The 18,764-nt window shown below is 42.7% G+C and overlaps 1 protein-coding gene across 2 annotated transcripts in view; it reads right to left on the bottom strand.

Annotated features, from left to right (window-relative positions):
• CCDC6 (coiled-coil domain containing 6) overlaps positions 1 to 14,425 on the bottom strand; it is a 119,361-nt gene extending 104,936 nt beyond the window's left edge. The window contains exon 1 of one of the 2 annotated variants that reach the window (XM_033942391.1): positions 14,037 to 14,425. In XM_033942391.1, coding sequence (XP_033798282.1) covers positions 14,037 to 14,291 — 255 coding nt within the window. In that variant the 5' untranslated portion in view covers positions 14,292 to 14,425. The remainder of the gene's footprint in view (positions 1 to 14,036) is intronic. The other variant, XM_033942390.1, reaches the window with a different exon arrangement.
• Positions 14,426 to 18,764: the final 4,339 nt, after the last annotated feature.

The following is an 18,764-nucleotide window of genomic DNA, read 5'->3' as shown; positions in this document are numbered from 1 at the left end:
ATTTATCTATTGTAACTGCTATACAAGTCCTATATAAGTTTGCTCCTGTGTGGAATGCAACGCTATTGAATGGGTGGGTGAGTTTGGAAATTCATAAGTTAGGAGATCTTTATGAAGAGGGGGTATTGAAGCCTTTTCAGTAACTTCAGTCCGAGTATGCTTTACCAACTGCTGATTTTTATATTTATCTATGGGTGCATCATTGACTAACCTGCTTTTGATTTCAAGAGTTATTGTTAGCTCCTCTTGCAGCATTTGAGGTTGTGCTTCTAGGGGACCTCCAGCAAAGAAACTAATTTCTCATATATACTCAATATTGCAGGGCTCCCCTGGAAGTAAACCGTCTTATATGACCAAATGGGTGCAAGACTTGGGCATTTCCATCACTTATTACATAAGAATATGTTTAGAATTTCTATTTCCACCAACTTGGTTGAGCAAGGTCTTAAAGTTTTATTAAGTTGGTATTTACATCCTGTTCATTTATCTTTCTTCACTTCAGAGTTCTAGCCTCTCTGAAGGAGGGGGAGTGGGCAGAGAAGGACTTATTTTCATGTCTTTTTTGGATCCAATGTGCTAACAATTTTTCTAATATTCTGGGACACCCAGTGCATGTGGATTCAGTTATTTCTTCTACAATGGCAGCCAAGGGACTTATCTGATTCTCATTTTAAGGTTTTAAAAGTATATTTGGCTGTTGCCCGGAGAGATATTGTGGACTTCTAAATACTTATCTATGGCTTTGGTTACCAAGAAACAGTGGCAAGCCTACTTACTATTTAAGGTAGTTATCTGCCCTACAACGTAACCAGCTCCCGAGCTTTTGAGAAGGGATGGCACTCCTTTGAGTTTTGGTACCATTCCCACTGCTAACTCTAGTAGCTTCAGGTTACTTATCTTTTCATACTTTATTGTATAATGGAATGTAGGTATCGCATAATGGGGGTTCTTACGTTATATGGGCTTTGTTACCGAGTACTTTATTCTTGATTTCCAAGGGTGGTCCTGTGGATTTTTGATGCCATTATCTATTGCTTGGGCTAGGGTTTGGAAGAGGGTGGGTTGGGGGGGGGGTATCGGTCTATTGTAGTTGATGGGAGTGATCATTAGTGAAGACATGAAAACTGCCAATCAGGTGGAGAAAGCTGCATCCAAGGCTAGACAAATGGTGGGATGCATCCGTAGAGGTTTCGTCAGCCGGAGGCCTGAAGTCATAATGCCTTTGTACAGTTCCATGGTGAGACCTCATCTGTAATATTGTGTTCAATTCTGGAGACCACATTATCAAAAAGATGTGTGGAGAATTGAGTTGGTTCAACGAATGGCCACCAGGATGGTCTCGGGACTCAAGAACCTCTCATATGAGGAAAGACTGAATAAATTGCAGCTATACTCGCTCGAGGAACATAGAGAGAGGGGGGACATAATTGAGACGTTTAAATATATCACGGCCGCATCGAGGTGGAAGACGATATCTTCTTTCTTAAAAGGACCTTCGACCACAAGAGGTCATCCGCTGAAAATCAAAGGCGGGCAATTTCATGGCGACGCCAGGAAGTATTTCTTCACCGAAAGGGTGGTTGATCATTGGAATGAACTTCCACTGCAGGTGATTAACGCCAGCAGTGTGCTAGATTTTAAAAAGAAATGGAATATGCATGTGGGATCTCTAGCAGAGTGAAGTCTGAGGGTGGGTCATTAGCGTGGGCAGACTTGATAGGCTATAGCCCTTTTCTGCCGTCATATTCTATGTTTCTATGATGTTTTCTTATGTTGTTTTTGCCGTTATTGAAAATAAATATTAAAAAGCTAAAATAATAATAATAATAATAAAAAAAAAGACTCAGAGAGGTGAAGCAATCATGTTTATTAGAGCAACTTATAAAGGACTTGAAGGACTCTACATGAATCTATGATTCGGCAGAGCCATCTGCATCAGGAGTCATGTAATCTATAAGCCCTTCCTCTTGTTTCATGAGATGGCAGACAATGCTGCTGTGGTAAAGGAATGCGAGGAACTGCTCAAACTTCATGGAAGCATGCCATACAGGTTGCTCAAAGCTCCAACAGCATCTAAATAAAATAGCATGAAAAGGAGACACTGGTTCCTACACGCCCTGCACTTGCACCTAACGGACATTTGTTCTGGGACTGCTTGGATCTCTCTCACACCCCCTCCCCACCCAAAGCTACACCCACACTCACTGAGGGACTGGTTCTGTTGTTCTCCTCCCTGGAGGGGGTGGGGGAACTGGAAAACCCCTTTCCTCCCTGTTGGCAGTGGCCCCATATAGGAACTTCTGCTAGCATGCCTCACTGAACTGCAGGCTAAGACTCAGGGCAAGGATTACCCCAATTGAGTCAGGAGGTTATGTCCATAGACTGAACCACAGAAGCTAAGGTCCCAAGAACTCAACTTTGAGTTACTCGGGCTTATCCTTTTGTGTCTCTAATGTAATCAGCCCAACCTACACCATTTGCTGGAGGTAAAGAAATACTGAGGCATTCCAGCCTGAACCAACCCCTTATACCCATTATAATTGCTGGACAGTTTATTTTTTTCAGCCTTTATCTGTTGGTATGAAGTGACAACTCATGTATTTGGACTAGTCTAGTAGCAATAAGGAAAACTAAACACACATCTGAACCAGTAAGTCAACCAAAGAGAGAGAGAGGTGTGGCAAAAGGAGAGGATGTGCAGTGGGGGAAACATGCAGAGCATGTTTCAGAAATCTATTTCCAAATCATGTGTGCATATATACATACCAAGGAAAGAGAGCAGAAGTTTGAAAGAGGCAATTTACTCTAGGCTAAAATTTGGTCCTATTTCATTCAGGTTTTTGCACGGGCGTTCACAACCCCTTATGACCAAATTTTTTCCAACATTACATTAGGTTGAAAATAAAAAGGAGTCCAGACCTCTAAAGCATTACTTCTGTAATTTGAAAAATCTGACTGCAAGATGCTGTCCCTACGATTCCATCATGTACTGTACATGCTGACATTCAGGATGCCTTTCAATTTCTATAAGAAGCACTTTTAGTATGAATTTGAATAAAGACAGAATTGCTAAAGTAGCAAAGCTTTTCTGAGACTGAAAATATCACTGTATAGCAATTTCTGCCACTGTAGTCCTTGCCTAGCACAAAATAGTAGACAAATTTGAATGGTAACATAAGAACATAAGAATAGCCTTACTGGGTCAGACCAATGGTCCATCAAGCCCCGTAGCCCATTCTCACAGTGGTCAATCCAGGTGATTATTACTTGGCCAAAACCCAAAGTGTAGCAATATTCCATGCTACCAATACAGGGCAAGCAGTGGCTTCCCCCATGTCTTTCTCAATAACAAACTATGGACTTTTCCTCCAGGAACTTGTCCAAACCTTTCTTAAAACCAGCTATGCTATCCGCTCTTACCACATCCTCTGGCAACGTGCTCTATAGCTTAACTATTCTCTGAGTGAAAAAAAATTTCCTCCTATTGGTTTTAAAAGTATTTCCGTGTAACTTCATCGAGTGTCCCCTAGTCTTTGTAATTTTTGACGGAGAAAAAAAAAAAAAAAAAATAGATCCACTTGTACCTTTTCTATTCCACTCAGGATTTTGTGGACTTCAATCATATCTCCCCACAGCCGTGATATTAGGAAGAGGTGACAGAATATGTGCTAAAATGCCATTTCCATGACGAAGTTCAATGCTGCAAGTGTCAATTATACTCCCTGAATACTAGTGGCAACTAGCCATAACTATTAAGGAAAGGGGATGGGATTTGATATACTGCTTTTCTGCATTATAATCAAAGCAGTTTATAAATTAAATGCAGGTACTTATTTTATACCTAGGGCAATGGAGTGTTAAGTGACTTGCCTAGAGTCACAAGGAACTGCAGTGGGAAAATAAATACAATATCTTTAATAGCCCAATTAAGGCTTTTAATCAAAAAGTAGCCCTAGAATAGTGGAGTGCCCTGAAGGCATGTACTGGGACCTGTGCTGGAATCTGTGCTGTTAAACTTTCATAAATGATCTGGAGAATTAAAATGCTTTCAAGCCTAGTATCCTGTTTCCAACAGAGGCCAGTCCAGGTCACAAGTACTTGGCAGAAACACAAATAGAAGCAGCATTCCATGCTACCGATCCAAGAGCAAGCAGTGGCTTCCCCCATGTCTGGGTTGGTAGTTTACCACTGCAGTAGGCTCAGCAGTATTTTAAATATCTTGGAATAAATTTATCTTATGCAAAGGCCCAGTTAGTATCATTTGAATGCTTCCCCATTTGTTGGAGTCAACCTCTACAACCATGGTGGGATGGATATATCTACCCCTTAGTTTACATGGTAGAAACATAGAAATTGATGGCAGAAAAGGGCCATAGCCCATCGAGTCTGCCCATACCAATGACCCACTCCCTGACTTTTACTCCCCTATAGATCCCACGTGAATATCCCATTTTCTCTTAAAATCTGACACGCTGTTGGCCTCAATCACCTGCTGAGGCAGCTCGTTCCAATGATCGACCACCCTTTCGGTGAAGAAGTACTTCCTAGCATCACCTTGAAATTTCCCTCCCCTGATTTTCAGCGAGTGTCCTCTGGTTACCGAGGGCCCTGTAAGACTAAAGATATCATCTTTCACCTCTATACGCCCCGTGATATACTTAAAGGTCTCAATTATGTCCCCCCTCTCTCTTCGCTCCTCCAGTGAGTACATCCGCAGTTTCTTTAGCCTTTCTTCATACGTGAGATCCCTGAGCCCCAAGACCATCCTGGTAGCCATTCGCTGAACTGACTCAATTCTCAACACATCTTTCCGATAGTGTGGTCTCCAGAATTGAACACAATACTCGAGATGAGGTCTCACCATGGATCTGTATAGTGGCATTATGACTTCAGGTTTTCTGCTGACAAAACCCCTACAGATGCAGCCCATCATTTGTCTTGCCCTGGACGAAGCCTTCTCCACCTGATTGGCAGCCTTCATATCATCGCTAATGATCACTCCTAAATCACGTTCCACCGTGGTCCTGGACAAGGTTTCACCATTTAGTGTGTAAGTTCTGTGTGGATTTTTTTTGCCTAGGTGCATTACTTTACATTTTTTAGCATTGAAGCCTAGCTGCCAAGTTGATGACCACTGTTCCAGCTGCCGTAGGTCCTGCGTCATAAAGTCCGGAACACTGCTTTTGCCTACAATAGCTTCAGATAAAGAATTCCCAAGGTGATTGTATACTACCATTAAGGTAGTTAAAAAAAAAAAATAAAAAATTAAAGATCACAAATAAGTTGTTAAATAAATTTTGCTGGGGTAGTCACTCTACATGTTCTTGGGCTCTTGGTGTAGAATAGGTAAGGGGTTACCAGACCTCAGACGATATAATCAAGCGTGTTTGTTATCAGAGAATGACACGGGGAAAAATTATGTCCCCATCACTGCCCCATCCCCGGACCACCATCCTCTTCACTGCCCCATCCCCAGACCACCATCCTCTTCACCGCCCCGTCCCTGCCGTCCCCTTCACTGTCCCCGCTGTCCCTTTCACCGCCCCGTCCTCGTCTTCTCCTCTCCATCCCCCCACCTCCAGCACCCTTCACACGGTCCAACAGCTCCCTCCCGCAGGCCAGCCATGCATTTCCCTCCCTTTCCCTTACCTACTCTTGTGGCAAAACTGGCAATTTGTATAAGGCTATGCGCTGTATTACAGCTGAAGCCTTGAAGTCGCATCGGGTTGCCTACTAGAAAAGTCTCCTCCGATGCAACTGAAAACAGGAAGTTGCGTCAGAAGAAACTTTTCCAGCAGGCTGTAATACAGCTCATAGCCTTATAGAAATCGCCAGTTTCAACAAGAAAAGGTAAGGGAGAGGGAGGGAGATGCATGGCCGGCCAGCCGGGGGGAGAGAGGGGTCTGCCGGATCGAACACTCATTCACTGCGCATACTAACCATTCACTGCCCCACGGGGTGGTGAATGGCCTTGTCCCCGATCTCGCGGTGACCTTTTTTTTGGGGTCACCGTTTTGGCGGGTTACGATAACAACCACCGTGTCATTCTCTATTTGTTATGCCATCTGGGAAACTGGCTCTTGGACAGTTTAAACTAGAATTCTTTCATCCTTGAGCTAGGCCAAGGGTAGGCAATTCCGGTCCTCGAGAGCCGGAGCCAGATTAGGTTTTCAGGATATCCACAATGAATATGTATGAGATGGATTTGCATGCACTGCCACCTTGAGATGCAAATCTATCTCATGCATATTTATTGTGGATATCCTGAAAACCTGACCTGGCTCTGGCTCTCAAGGACCAGAATTGCCTACCCTTGGACTATGCAATACCTTGTGCAGCCACTACTAAATACCTTCAGTTTAGAAAAACATTTTACTGCGCCTCTTGTTTGAACTTTGGAAGGATCTATCTCTGTATTTGGGCATAGATTCGGATATTTTGGACCTTTTGCCCATTCAAGGAAATGCACTATTTTTACCAGGTTTAGATAAGGGTAAATTTTGGCAATGAGAAAAAAATGGAATTTCATGGTTAGAGTATGTGTTATAGGCTGATAGCACACTTACCTAGAAGTCAGATCAGGTTTGGGAGAGATGCATGCATATACACAATTTATTTATTTGGATTTATTTACCGCCTTTTCATGAGGAGGTTCACCTAAAGCAGTTTACAATACATTTAATAGTATATCAGGTACTCTTAAGAATTGTCTTTATCTGTCCCAGCAGGCTCACATTTAAAACATTACGTTGCTACTTTAAATCAGGAAGCCTTGAAACAACAGCATAGTCATCTCAGTGCTTGTTTGTTTGTTTGGGGTTTTTTTTGTTGCATGGGTTCAGGAAGAAACTGTCAGTGTCTGGGTTCCACAAGCCTTTCTTCACTATCTTACCTCCAAAAGATCGCTCCTACTCTGTGCATTGGCTGGCTACCAGGAACCCGAAAGGTATGTGGGGGGAGGTGGGAGGCAGATGTGGTTGTCAATTCTGGCAGGTACAGGAGGCAGAAGGGATTCCTCCTGTCCCATCCACTGAGTCCGCTGAAGAGTCAGGGAATGTGCGGGGTTTTGTATTCGGCCAGGACGGGAGACGGAGGGAATTCCTCATGTCTCAGCCCACCGCCGGACCACCAGATCTTTGGGTCTTGCAGCACAAAGGGTCCAGGAGGGGGTCAGGTAGGTGATGGCCCCAATATAAGCAGAGACCCCCCCACTTTTGGGCCCAAAGATTATCAGCTTATAGTCAAATATATACAGTATCTAGCATATACTTTAAAGTAAAATGAGGCTTAGCAAGAAAGCTAGGAATATCTAGGAGTTGATGAGCTCTCTTGAATTTCTCATGAACCTCAGGATATATACAATACAAATTTCTGAAATAAAAAATATTTTAAAGATCTGGGAAATGACTTATGGAAATGTAAATCTATGGGTAGAATATTCCATCATTTGACTGTCTTATGAAAATGATAAAATAAACGTGGACTTATAAAGCACTCATTTTGATTTCAGAAAATGAACATCTAAATAATGTCTAGAAATATGTTAAATGTTTCTTTCTGTAAAAACAATTAAATTATCTATGTATTGTGGAGCCTGGCCATGCAATATAAAGACCACCAATGTGCACAGTTTAAATATAGCCCAAGATTCCACTGGCAGCCAATGTAATCAAATAATAAGAACATAAGAGTACATGTAGTCATACTGGGACAGACCAAAAGGTCCATTAAGCCTAATATCCTGTTTCCAATAGTGGCCAACCAAGGTCACAAGTACCTGGCAAGATCCCCAAAAAGTAAAACAAATCTTATGCTGCTTATCCTAGAAATACTGAATGGGAATTGTTCCTGCCCCAATATGCCACTAGACTACCAGATCGTGGTAAGCCTAGGGGGATGTCAGTCTCGCTTACAAGGGTGGGAAGGAGTGCTAGCTGATGTTCTGGTTGTGTGCAGAAGGGGGTATGGGTGTTCCTCTGGCATGGAAGGGAGCAGTAGCTGATGCTCTTGTGGGGTTTAGGCAGGGGTGCGGGTGTCACTCTTGCTTGGGAATGAAGGAGGAAGCATTAACCAAAGTTCCAGTGGAGGATGGGGCATAGGAAGTAGTGCGGGTGTTACTCATGCTTGGGAGGCAGGGAAAGAGCACTAGCTGACGTTCCAGTGGGGTGCAGGCAGGGTTACAGGCATGGGTGTTTCACTTGGGAGAGAGGGTGCACTAGCTGATGTTCTAGTGGGGTTGCAGCATGGGCCAGGTGGCTTGCAGTGGTGGTGGGTCAGTGGTTGTGGAGGGGGGGGGCAAGATTATTAGGAGGGAGGGTGGTAGGGTATCACTAGGAGGAATGGTAGAATATAAACTCTCAGTTTATATTCGAGTTACCATTTTACCCCTAAAAAGGAAGGCAAAAATGGTACCTTAGTTTATATTTGAGTATATACGGTAAGCAGTGAATTTTCCCAAGTACATTTTAATAATGGCTTATAGACTTGTTTTAGGAAATTAGCCAAATCTTTTTTTAAATCTGTTAAGCTAACTGCTTCACCACATTCTCTGGCAATGAATTCCAGAGTTTAATTACACATTGAGTGAAGAAATATTTTCTCCAGCTTATTTTAAATCTATTCAGTAGCATCATCACATGCCTCCTAGTTCTAGTATTTTTCGGAAAAAGTAAACAAACAATTCACATCTACTTGTTCCATTACATTCAGTATTTTATAGACCGCTATCATATCTCCCCTGAGACATTTCTTTTCCAGGCTGAAGAGCCCTGGATGTTTTAGCCTTTCCTCATAGAAAAGTCATCCCATCCCTTTTATCATTTGTCATCCTTTTCTGTACCTTTTCTAATTCCACTATTATCTTCCTTTTTTTTTTTTTTTTTAAGATCAGTGACCAGAATAGCATACAGTATTCTTGATATGGATGAACTATGGAGAGATACAAGAGCATTATAACATTCTCATTTTTGTTTTCCATTTATTTCCTAATAATTCATAACATTCTATTTGCTTTCTTAGAGGAAGATTCTCAAAACTCGCTGGTAAAATCCAGCAAGTTGATGTAGTGTCCATAATGGGAGCTACTTATTTTACGGGCAATTCTCAGCATAATAGCATGCAAATTCTATGCATGCTATATGTGCAGAGAATCGCTGGTAAAGAGCAGGAGAACAATACCCACACACTAGATAAAAGCTATCCAGTAACACATTGATTGTTTAGAGCAGATAAAATTTTCTTTATAATCAGCGGTACTAAACCATGAACATAATTAACTTTTCTTCTGAATAGGTAGGCTTTAAGGGCCTATGAGCCCTTTTAATAATCATTTTCCCCAATTGCAATCGTAGACTTTCCTTCTGGGCACTTCTGCGCTCTACTTTCTATAGCCTTGCCACTACTCACATTCATCCATGGCTAGTTTTGGTCAGTGACCATAACAGTATAACAGGTTCTCAGAAAGCAGAATCAAGACCTACATTCATAGTTTCATTGATAATTCTGCATATTCCTAAAACACAAACAGTACCAGTAACAAGCAAAGGAACTCAAATTTAAAGCAGAGGAATTCTCAAGCATTTTCCAATTCATAATCCATTTATTTAAATTTATATCTTATTAACATGAAAAAAATGCATTAGCACATAAGAAGAAAATCTGTAAGCCAAAATTGTATCTGCTCCTCTAATAATCCCAGTAGGATAATAGTATGATGGATTTTCTGTCTGTCCTAGTAGCTTATGTACTTATGTAAGACTGGTCCACTGACTCAAATATCAGTGCGCAGAACAGCCCAATAAATTCAGACTTTAATAGGAACCTTAAAAGCCAAACTTATTTCACATCTGAAATTCAATACAGGTAATGGCAAGCCTACACAAACAGCCTTGCAAACAACTGAAATGACACCTCCCATGTCTTGGCACTGCCAATACTGTGGTACAGAGGAGATAACAAGAAAATTGCTCCACTGAAACTAGGCACCTCCCTTGAGTAATTTCAAAATTTAACTAGGTTTGTCATAATCGCTCATCTCCATAAGCCACATATGCCAACAGTAGATCCAAACACTCCAGAACTACAAACTCATAAAGATGAATTATTTTATCTAGTTGAAACTTCAGGTGGGTTTGCATTCTCTTGTCTTTTTTTCCAAATCAGATTTAAATAACTCTCAGCAGCTTCTTTACATGTTGCCAAAACAATAAAGTTGTTGAAACAAAAAGGGAAAAATTACAAAAACAAGATAATCTAATTACAGGGAACAGAACGAACAATGACAAAAGAATTTTCAGGTTCTAGTGCTGATCCAAAACTGTTTCTCACCAGCTATGGTGAAAACTTTAAGCCACAGTTTCCTACCTAAGGAAAGCAGCCTAAAATTACTCTAGGCAACTGCATAGAACCTAATGTTAAAATGCTTAACTTAGTTAAAATGTTAACAGACATTGCGAAACCCATCATCTCCAGTATGATGAAAAGCTAAATCTGACTTGCTCTGCAGCCACTGTCCAAAACAGAACCATATCTAAGACTGCAACACATATCTCACCGTTATTAAAGCAAACACTAGGGGCAGGACAGTTATTAATTCAGCTTTAAATACAGGCATCTCTGGGACATCACCATCTTCTATACATGCTCTGTAGCAACATGGAACTTAATTTTCAAAGTTCCTCATGAGAAGCTGCTGAGAAAATTAAAGAGTCATGGGACAGGAGGCGATGTTCAATTGTGGATAAAGAAATGGTTATCAGACAGAAAACAAAGGGGTAGGGTTAAATGGCCATTTCTGTCAATGGTGGAGGGTAAATAGTGGTGTGCCACAGGATCTGTACTGGGACCAGTGCTATTTAACTTATTTATAAATGATCTGGAAATTGGAACTACAAGTGAAGTGATTAAATTTGCAAATGACACTAAACTATTCAAAGTTGTTAAAATGCATATTGACTAGGAAAAACTGCAGAAGACCTTAGGAAATTGGAAGATTGGGTGTCCAAATGGCAGATGAAATTTAATGTGGACAAATGCAAAGTGATGTACATTGGGAAGAATAATCCAAATCATAGTTATCAGATGCTAGAGTCCACTTTTGGGGGTCAGCACTCAAGAAAAAGATCTGTCATCGTAGACAATACGCTGTAACCTTCCGCCCAATGTGTGACGACGGCCAAAAAAGCAAACAAGATGCAATGAATTATTAGAAAACAGACGGTAAACACGACTAACTGCCTCTTTTACAAAGCCGCGCTAGTGGCTGCCGCACAGCAACAACCCCGAAGCCCTTTAAATCTCTATGGGCTTCGAGGCCGTTAACGCAGCACAGCCACTAGTGCGGCTTTGTAAAAGGAGCCCTAAGAATGTTATAATGCCTCTGTATCCCTCAATGGTGCAAGCTGACCTTGAGTACTGCATTCAGTTCTAGTCTCTTTGTATCAAAAAAGATATAGCGGCACAAAAAAAGATTCAAAGAAGAGCGACTAAGATGCTAAAAAGTATGGAACTCCTCTCATATGAGGAAATCTAAAAAGTTAAGGCTCTTCAACTTGGAAGAGAATGCTGAGGGAAGATATGATTGAAGTCTACAAAATCCTCAGTGGTGTAGACCGGGGTACAAGTGGATCAATTTTTTTACTGCATCAAGATTTACAAAGACTAGGCTACACTCGAAGTTACAGAGTAATTAATACTTTTAAATCCAATAGGAGGAAATAATTTTCACGCAGAGGTTAACCAGAGGATGTGGTAAGAGCGGTTAATGTAGCTGGTTTTAAAAAAGGGTTGAACAAGTTCCTGGAAGAAAAGTCCATAGTCTGCTGTTGAGACAGACAAGAGGGAAGCCACTACTTGACATGGATCAGTGGCATGGAATGCTGCTACTATTTGGGTTTTTGCCAGGTACTTGTGACTTGGATTGGCCTCCGTGAAGACAGAATACTGGGCTAGTTGGACTGTTGGTCTGACCCAATAATGCTATTCTTATGATAAAAAGTTGTCTGGCTTTTTCTAGTATCATATAAGTAAATGCCAAACAGACTCAGTATCTGAAATATCATGGACAATTAGGGAGAAAACCAGGAGCACACCTGTCTATCTCCCTAATATATAAGATTTAAATACATAAAACCACTCATGCAGAAGAGCTTCCAAATTACTGGGGTCCAGGAGTAAAACTGTAAGCTAGTGCTAGATGTTTGACAACCTCATTATGAGGCATTATGAGCCCCATAGCACTGATTTCAATTAACAGAACCAGGGACTTTAACGATCACATTACACTGGGTTGCAACGAGTTCTAAACCTGGATTGGTAAGAGGACTGCAGCTAGAACTGGGTAATTCAGCAATATTACTGGTGTCGCATTAAAAACAAGCCATCAACTTCATAGAGGGGTTTAATACAAACGAGGGGGAAGGGGTAAAACACGGACCTCACAGATTTCAACCGCACATCCTTAAAAATCTTCATTTATTGACAGCTGAGGTTTCAGATTTCATGTCTGCAAGTCCACATTTTAGCCCTTCATTCCACCGCTGTAACTATTGCTGTTTCTGACCCCACAGATCTGTGCTGGCAGTCTTATAATAATTAATTTGAGGAAACCAGCTAAGGGAGATCTGTGTTTTACCCCTGAGTTGTGAGGAAAACATATTTTTGCTTGGTTCAACCCGGTCTTGAACTTAGATCAGCAGGCTCCAGGCTACTTTCTTAGCTTGTGAAATAATAAAGTTTTCCACTTTTAGTCATAGATCTGACAGATCTCCAACAGATCTCCATGACACTGAGCCTAAAAGTGGCAAAACTTTTGCCATGAGGTCCAGCACAGCACTTTTAGTCTTAGCAAAGGGACAGAGAAGCATTAGGGTCTGTCAGAGCTAAAGTGTCATGTAGATCTGTTACAGCCATGACCAATGCTGAGACTAAAAGTGGATAACTTTATTATTTCACAAGCTAAGAAAGTAGCCTACAGGTTAGGGTAATTGTCTTGAAGCCTGCTGATCTGGGTTCAAGACCGGGTTGAACCAAGCAAAAATACATTTTCCTACTGCAGCTCTAGGGTAACAGGCAGACCTCCCGTAGCTGAAGTGTTTTCTCAAATTAATTATTATTAATAAGACTGTCAGCACAGATCCATGTGGTCAGAAACGGTAATAGTTACAGCGGTGGAATGTGGGGCTAAAACACGGACCCGCAGACATGAAATCTGAAACCTCTGCTGTCAATAAATGAAATTTTTTAAGGACGTGCAGTTGAGATCTGTGTTTTACCCCTTCTCAAACGCGAGCGGTAAAGGACGCCTCTATACACTTAAGACTTGTCTGCCTTTCCTCTTCAAGAAGTGCACAAACAAACTACAATTCAAGCGTCAAAAAACACATACAAAGAAACAATTCCCCACCCCGATTTCGCTACAATACTGAAATGGGGTCTGTATGATTGCTATAAATTCAGTGCTACAGGAAAAACAACCTGCTCCCAAAAGCCAAGTTAATACTGAAGTCGAATCCTTCCCCAAGAAAAAAGGGTCTGTAGTCCATCAGCGGGCATAACTCGAGAAAGCTAGTGAAGGAGAAAAGAGAACTGCAGTCAGTAAACCGAAAGGAGAGGCCAAAGGCTACCCCCTCCGCACGAACCGCGCAGGCAAATGGAGAAAACCAACAAGCAGCTAGGGCGCAAATACATAGGATCCAAGTTAATAAACTATGCAAATACTGTTAAAGCAGAAAAAAAAAAGTACTATGGTCTTAAACACTGCGATTTTCTTTTGATGAATAAAAAAGAAAAACAGCCGCTGTTTGGGAGTATTTGGCCTCTCAGCCCTCCCTAGCCAGGTGTCAATAGGTTATGAGCTCTGATCTCGCCATGTGCTAGGAACGGGACTCCCCTCCCCCTTCGACCTGTAATACCCGCTCCTCCCACTGGACTGCTAGACGGCTCGAGCTGCGTTGACCGCTCCCCCCCCCCCCACTCCAGCCCACGGTGAAGACCGGGCTGCTCTTCGTGGCCTCCCTCTCCGTCGCCGCCTCACTCACTATGGTGACGCTAGCCTTGCGCAGGTCACGGTTCTCCTCCTGTAGCGCTTTACACTTGAGTTTGTAGGTCTCCAGCTCGATCTTGAGCACTTTGTTCTCCTGCTGCAGCGAGGCCAGTCGGTTCGTGAGCTCCTCCAGCCGGAATGAAGAAATGACTATGCCCGACTTCCCCGAAGAAGAAGAAGAGGAGGACTGCAGCACGGCCGAACTATTACCGGCCCCGTCTGTGTCGCTCTCGCTGGCGCTGTCCGCCATGGCAAGCAAAGAGCCAAGCGGACTCCAGACGGATAGTGAGGGACAGGCGCCGTGTAATGTGCGCGCGCCTGGGGAGGAGGCGAGGCTGCGTGACGCAGTGCGCAAGCGTGCGCATGGAAGCGACGAAAGGAGCAAGGAAAGAAGCGTCTTTTCTCAACTTAAGACCAGCGAGTTGGAGAGGTGGCGACACCGTGCGGGAAAGGTGGTGAAAACACTCGGAACCTAAAGGAGGAGGTCTGAATCGGGAATGATAGAGAAGGTAAAGTTGCCACACTTTTCTACAAATACGTTCCTTCTAAAGTTTGAGGTGGGAGAAGGGAGTAAATTATTTTTTTAAATTTAAATCTTGAATAAAATAATGTGGTGATCACATCAATCAACTTTAAATGTAAGGAAACAAAACAGAAGAATAAGTCGATGCCTTTTTTATTGGATAGACTTACTATTTGACCTGTTTACAAAGGTCAGATCTATCTTCTTCAGGTCAGGCATGAGCAACAGAATATACTGTATATTACTGTACACTTCGTTTTGATATAAGAGCTAAAGGGCGTTCGGTCACTTCAAAATCTTGGATTTCAAAGCAAACAAACAAACTAGCAAAATGGCAAAGTGCTTGAAGGAGCAGATGGCAGGGATGAAGTAGAAGGGCTAAACTGAAATAGCCTATGGCAACAAATTTTTATTCAAAGGATGTAGATAAAAACGAGAGGAAAAGGAAGCACATAATGGTTTTCCAAAGAGGTGGCTGTAAAAATAAAGGGAAGAAAGGTGGCATTCACAAAAAGAGGAACACACAAATAAATGCCACTTAAAGATGAGAGAGATGAAGAAAGAAATCCAGAATGGCAAAAGATGTTAAGCAGGGTGATAAGACTTTTTTTTCAGGTATATTGACAAAAGTAAAGAGGTCAGAGCAGAGGTGAAATTACTCTGCTGTATTGAGAGTCAGTGTGTGCATACAGAGATGAGGGAAAAGAATTACTCAACAATTACAGTACTTCTGTTTGATAGTTACAGAAGAAAACCCAGCAAAAAGTCCATAGAGGATTGACAAAAATACATATGGGGATGGTGTAAATAAACTACTATATCCAAAGCAGGATGTACTCTCCAGTGACATACCTAGCATATGTATGAACAACACTTCCAATCAAAGACAAAAGTGGTCATAGGATGTTATAGTAATGTAAATATGCTGCAGAAACTCTATGAAGCCAGTATCAATTCTTTATCACTCTAAAAGAAGGAAAAACGCCTCAGACAGGGCCCTCCCACCTCCACAAAAGTGGATCTTAAAGGTGGTAAAGCGGTAACCTCATAGGCAAAAACCTTCTTACAAAAGTGAGCAGTGGAATCAAAAACTGTGCTTCACAAGTAACAAGTGAAAGATAGAAGCAAAAAAGCCACTTATCTTAGAGCTGATCGGCACACCGACGGAGGCCAGCGTTTCACCGACAGGCTACATCAGGGTGTGACCCGACCGATCAGTCTAAACAAGAGCGAATATCAACGCTTCAAAAAGTCCAAAAAATGGTTTGCCCCGCCCCCAACAGCCACCTTCGGCATAAGTCTGCCTTGCAGCCCTCTCTAGGGCTCTGAAAACAGGACCCCCTTTAAAAATCCAGCACAGTGAAGGGGAAGGAAGATTGAGGCGTCCCCCTTCACTGCACCGGAGGAGCCCGAAATCGGCGGCGGTTTGCCCCGCCCCCAACAGCCACCTTCGGCATAAGTCTGCCTTGCAGCCCTCTCTAGGGCTCTGAAAACAGGACCCCCTTTAAAAATCCAGCACAGTGAAGGGGAAGGAAGATTGAGGCATCCCCCTTCACTGCACCGGAGGAGCCCGAAATCGGCGGCGGTTTGCCCCGCCCCCAACAGCCACCTTCGGCATAAGTCTGCCTTGCAGCCCTCTCTAGGGCTCTGAAAACAGGACCCCCTTTAAAAATCCAGCACAGTGAAGGGGAAGGAAGATTGAGGCGTCCCCCTTCACTGCACCGGAGGAGCCCGAAATCGGCGGCGGTTTGCCCCGCCCCCAACAGCCACCTTCGGCATAAGTCTGCCTTGCAGCCCTCTCTAGGGCTCTGAAAACAGGACCCCCCTTTAAAAATCCAGCACAGTGAAGGGGAAGGAAGATTGAGGCGTCCCCCTTCACTGCACCGGAGGAGCCCGAAATCGGCGGCGGTTTGCCCCGCCCCCAACAGCCACCTTCGGCATAAGTCTGCCTTGCAGCCCTCTCTAGGGCTCTGAAAACAGGACCCCCTTTAAAAATCCAGCACAGTGAAGGGGAAGGAAGATTGAGGCGTCCCCCTTCACTGCACCGGAGGAGCCCGAAATCGGCGGCGGTTTGCCCCGCCCCCAACAGCCACCTTCGGCACAAGTCTCCCTCTCGAGGGCTCTGAAAACAGGACCCACTTAAAAAATCCAGCACAGTGAAGGGGAAGGAAGATCGAGGCATCCCCCTTCACTGCACCGGAAGAGCCCGAAATCGGCGGCGGTTTGCCCCGCCCCCAACAACCACCTTTGGCATAAGTCTGTCTTCCAGTAAAACATTACTAAGATAGCACGTATGGCTTAAAGGCTCCTTCACACCAACACCCAAATTAATTAACAAAAAATAAAAGTGCTTTTTCACCGAAATCAGCTGCCACAACTAATTTCAGTCCGCAACAACTACTGTCCTCATGTCACCACCGAAACCGCCGAAAGCCGAATCAACCGCGCCACTCAACGGTAGAAGAACCAAGCCGGATCCAAACACACCAGAGAAAATGGCGACGGGAATCGACGAAGCCTCATTCGACCTGCTCTTAAAAGAAATGAGGTCAATTCGGATCATAGTGCAAGAGCAAGTCGAGGAAACAAAGCTTCTCCGTGGGAAAATTGAAGAACTAAACTCTCAGTTTGTCGACGCACGCCACCGACTTGACGCTCTTGAAGAAAAAACGGCTGATCTGCAATCAACACAAACGCTAGTAAATAAACATGAAAAATTGATTATCACCCTGCAACGAGACATGGAAGACCTTTCCAACCGCAGCAGAAGATCCAACCTGAGAATCATTGGATTACCTGAATCAACAGAGGGCTCAGATATGATTTCCTTCTTGTCTAATTTTCTGCCTAAAACTCTCGGTCTTGTCTTCTCTCCTCCATTGGAAATAGAGCACGCTCACCGTGTACCTTCTCATCTTTCAACACATGCTTCCTCTCCTCGACCCATAGTGGCAAAGTTGCTTAGATTTCAACACACGTTGCAAATCCTTACAGCTGCAAAATCTAAACCTCAACTACTCCACCAAGGCAGAAAGTTCTTTATAGTTCCAGACCTGGCCAAATCCACGGCCTTGAAGAGAAAAGCATTTCTTTCCCATCGACAGGAGCTTAAAGATATAGGAGCCAAGTATGGTCTTATGTACCCAGCAAGGATGAAAGTGACCTACAACAACCGCACATCTTCATATACTGACCCTAAAGACTTAGTTGCTTTTCTGGAATCTTTAAAAATGCGTTGACATGATTTGCTGCAAACATACTCACTTGTTTCTCAGTTATATCGCAAATATTGATAAGCACACCAATTTTCAAGTTATTGATATTGTATGGGTGTGGGGTTCTTTGTTAGCTTTCCCATTTGTGTTATATCTTTATGCTCACAGGAGCACCCATAAAAATTTTTAACTCTATATACGAGAATGTGATCCTTTGTGATGACATTTTTTACTTTTTCTCTACTACCTATATGCTCTTTCTTTTACTTTCTGACAGGAGTGTCTACCTTAAACATTATCTTTGCTATATACACACATTGAACATGTGCAAAATATACTGCAATATAGTAATGTATTTAAAAGATTATGGCTGACTTGCATATTTTTTCTTTTAATGTGAATGGACTAAATCATCCCATTAAGAGGAAAAAGATAGCTAACTATATTTTTAATAAGCACCCTGATGTGGTTTTTTTACAAGAGACTCACCTGCCTCTCGCTGCTGCCTTAAAATTTCAATTAAAGGGATACTCCTCTCACTTTTATTCTCCTGCGACCCAGCGTAAGAAAAATGGAGTCTCAATATTTTTCCATGATAAACTCTCTCCTGTAGTTCACTCTTCTACGACGGACAAGGATGGAAGATGGTGCTTGGTGCACGCTGCGTTGCACTCAGTGAACTTTGTGTTCCTTAACATTTATGCTCCAGTCCTAGACCACCCAGAATTTTTCCAAGACCTTCAGATGGCGTTAGTAGAATACAGTTCTTGCCCTTTAGTACTTGGAGGCGATTTCAATCAAATTCAAGATATTTATATTGATAGATCATCTTCTTGCAAACCCTCCAAATCCAAGTCATTCACAGCCTTACATGCCCTTAAAGATGCCTTCTCCCTTGTAGATCCATGGCGTTTGTTTAATCCAAAGGGTAGAGAATACTCTCACTTCTCACCACCTCATAATACCTACTCAAGAATAGACTTCT

The sequence above is a fragment of the Geotrypetes seraphini genome, chromosome 4 (assembly GCF_902459505.1).
Source record: "Geotrypetes seraphini chromosome 4, aGeoSer1.1, whole genome shotgun sequence".
Classification (NCBI taxonomy): Eukaryota; Metazoa; Chordata; class Amphibia; order Gymnophiona; family Dermophiidae; genus Geotrypetes; species Geotrypetes seraphini.
Note: the sequence above shows the minus strand (reverse complement) of the source record. Positions and strands in the feature narration are given on the sequence as shown.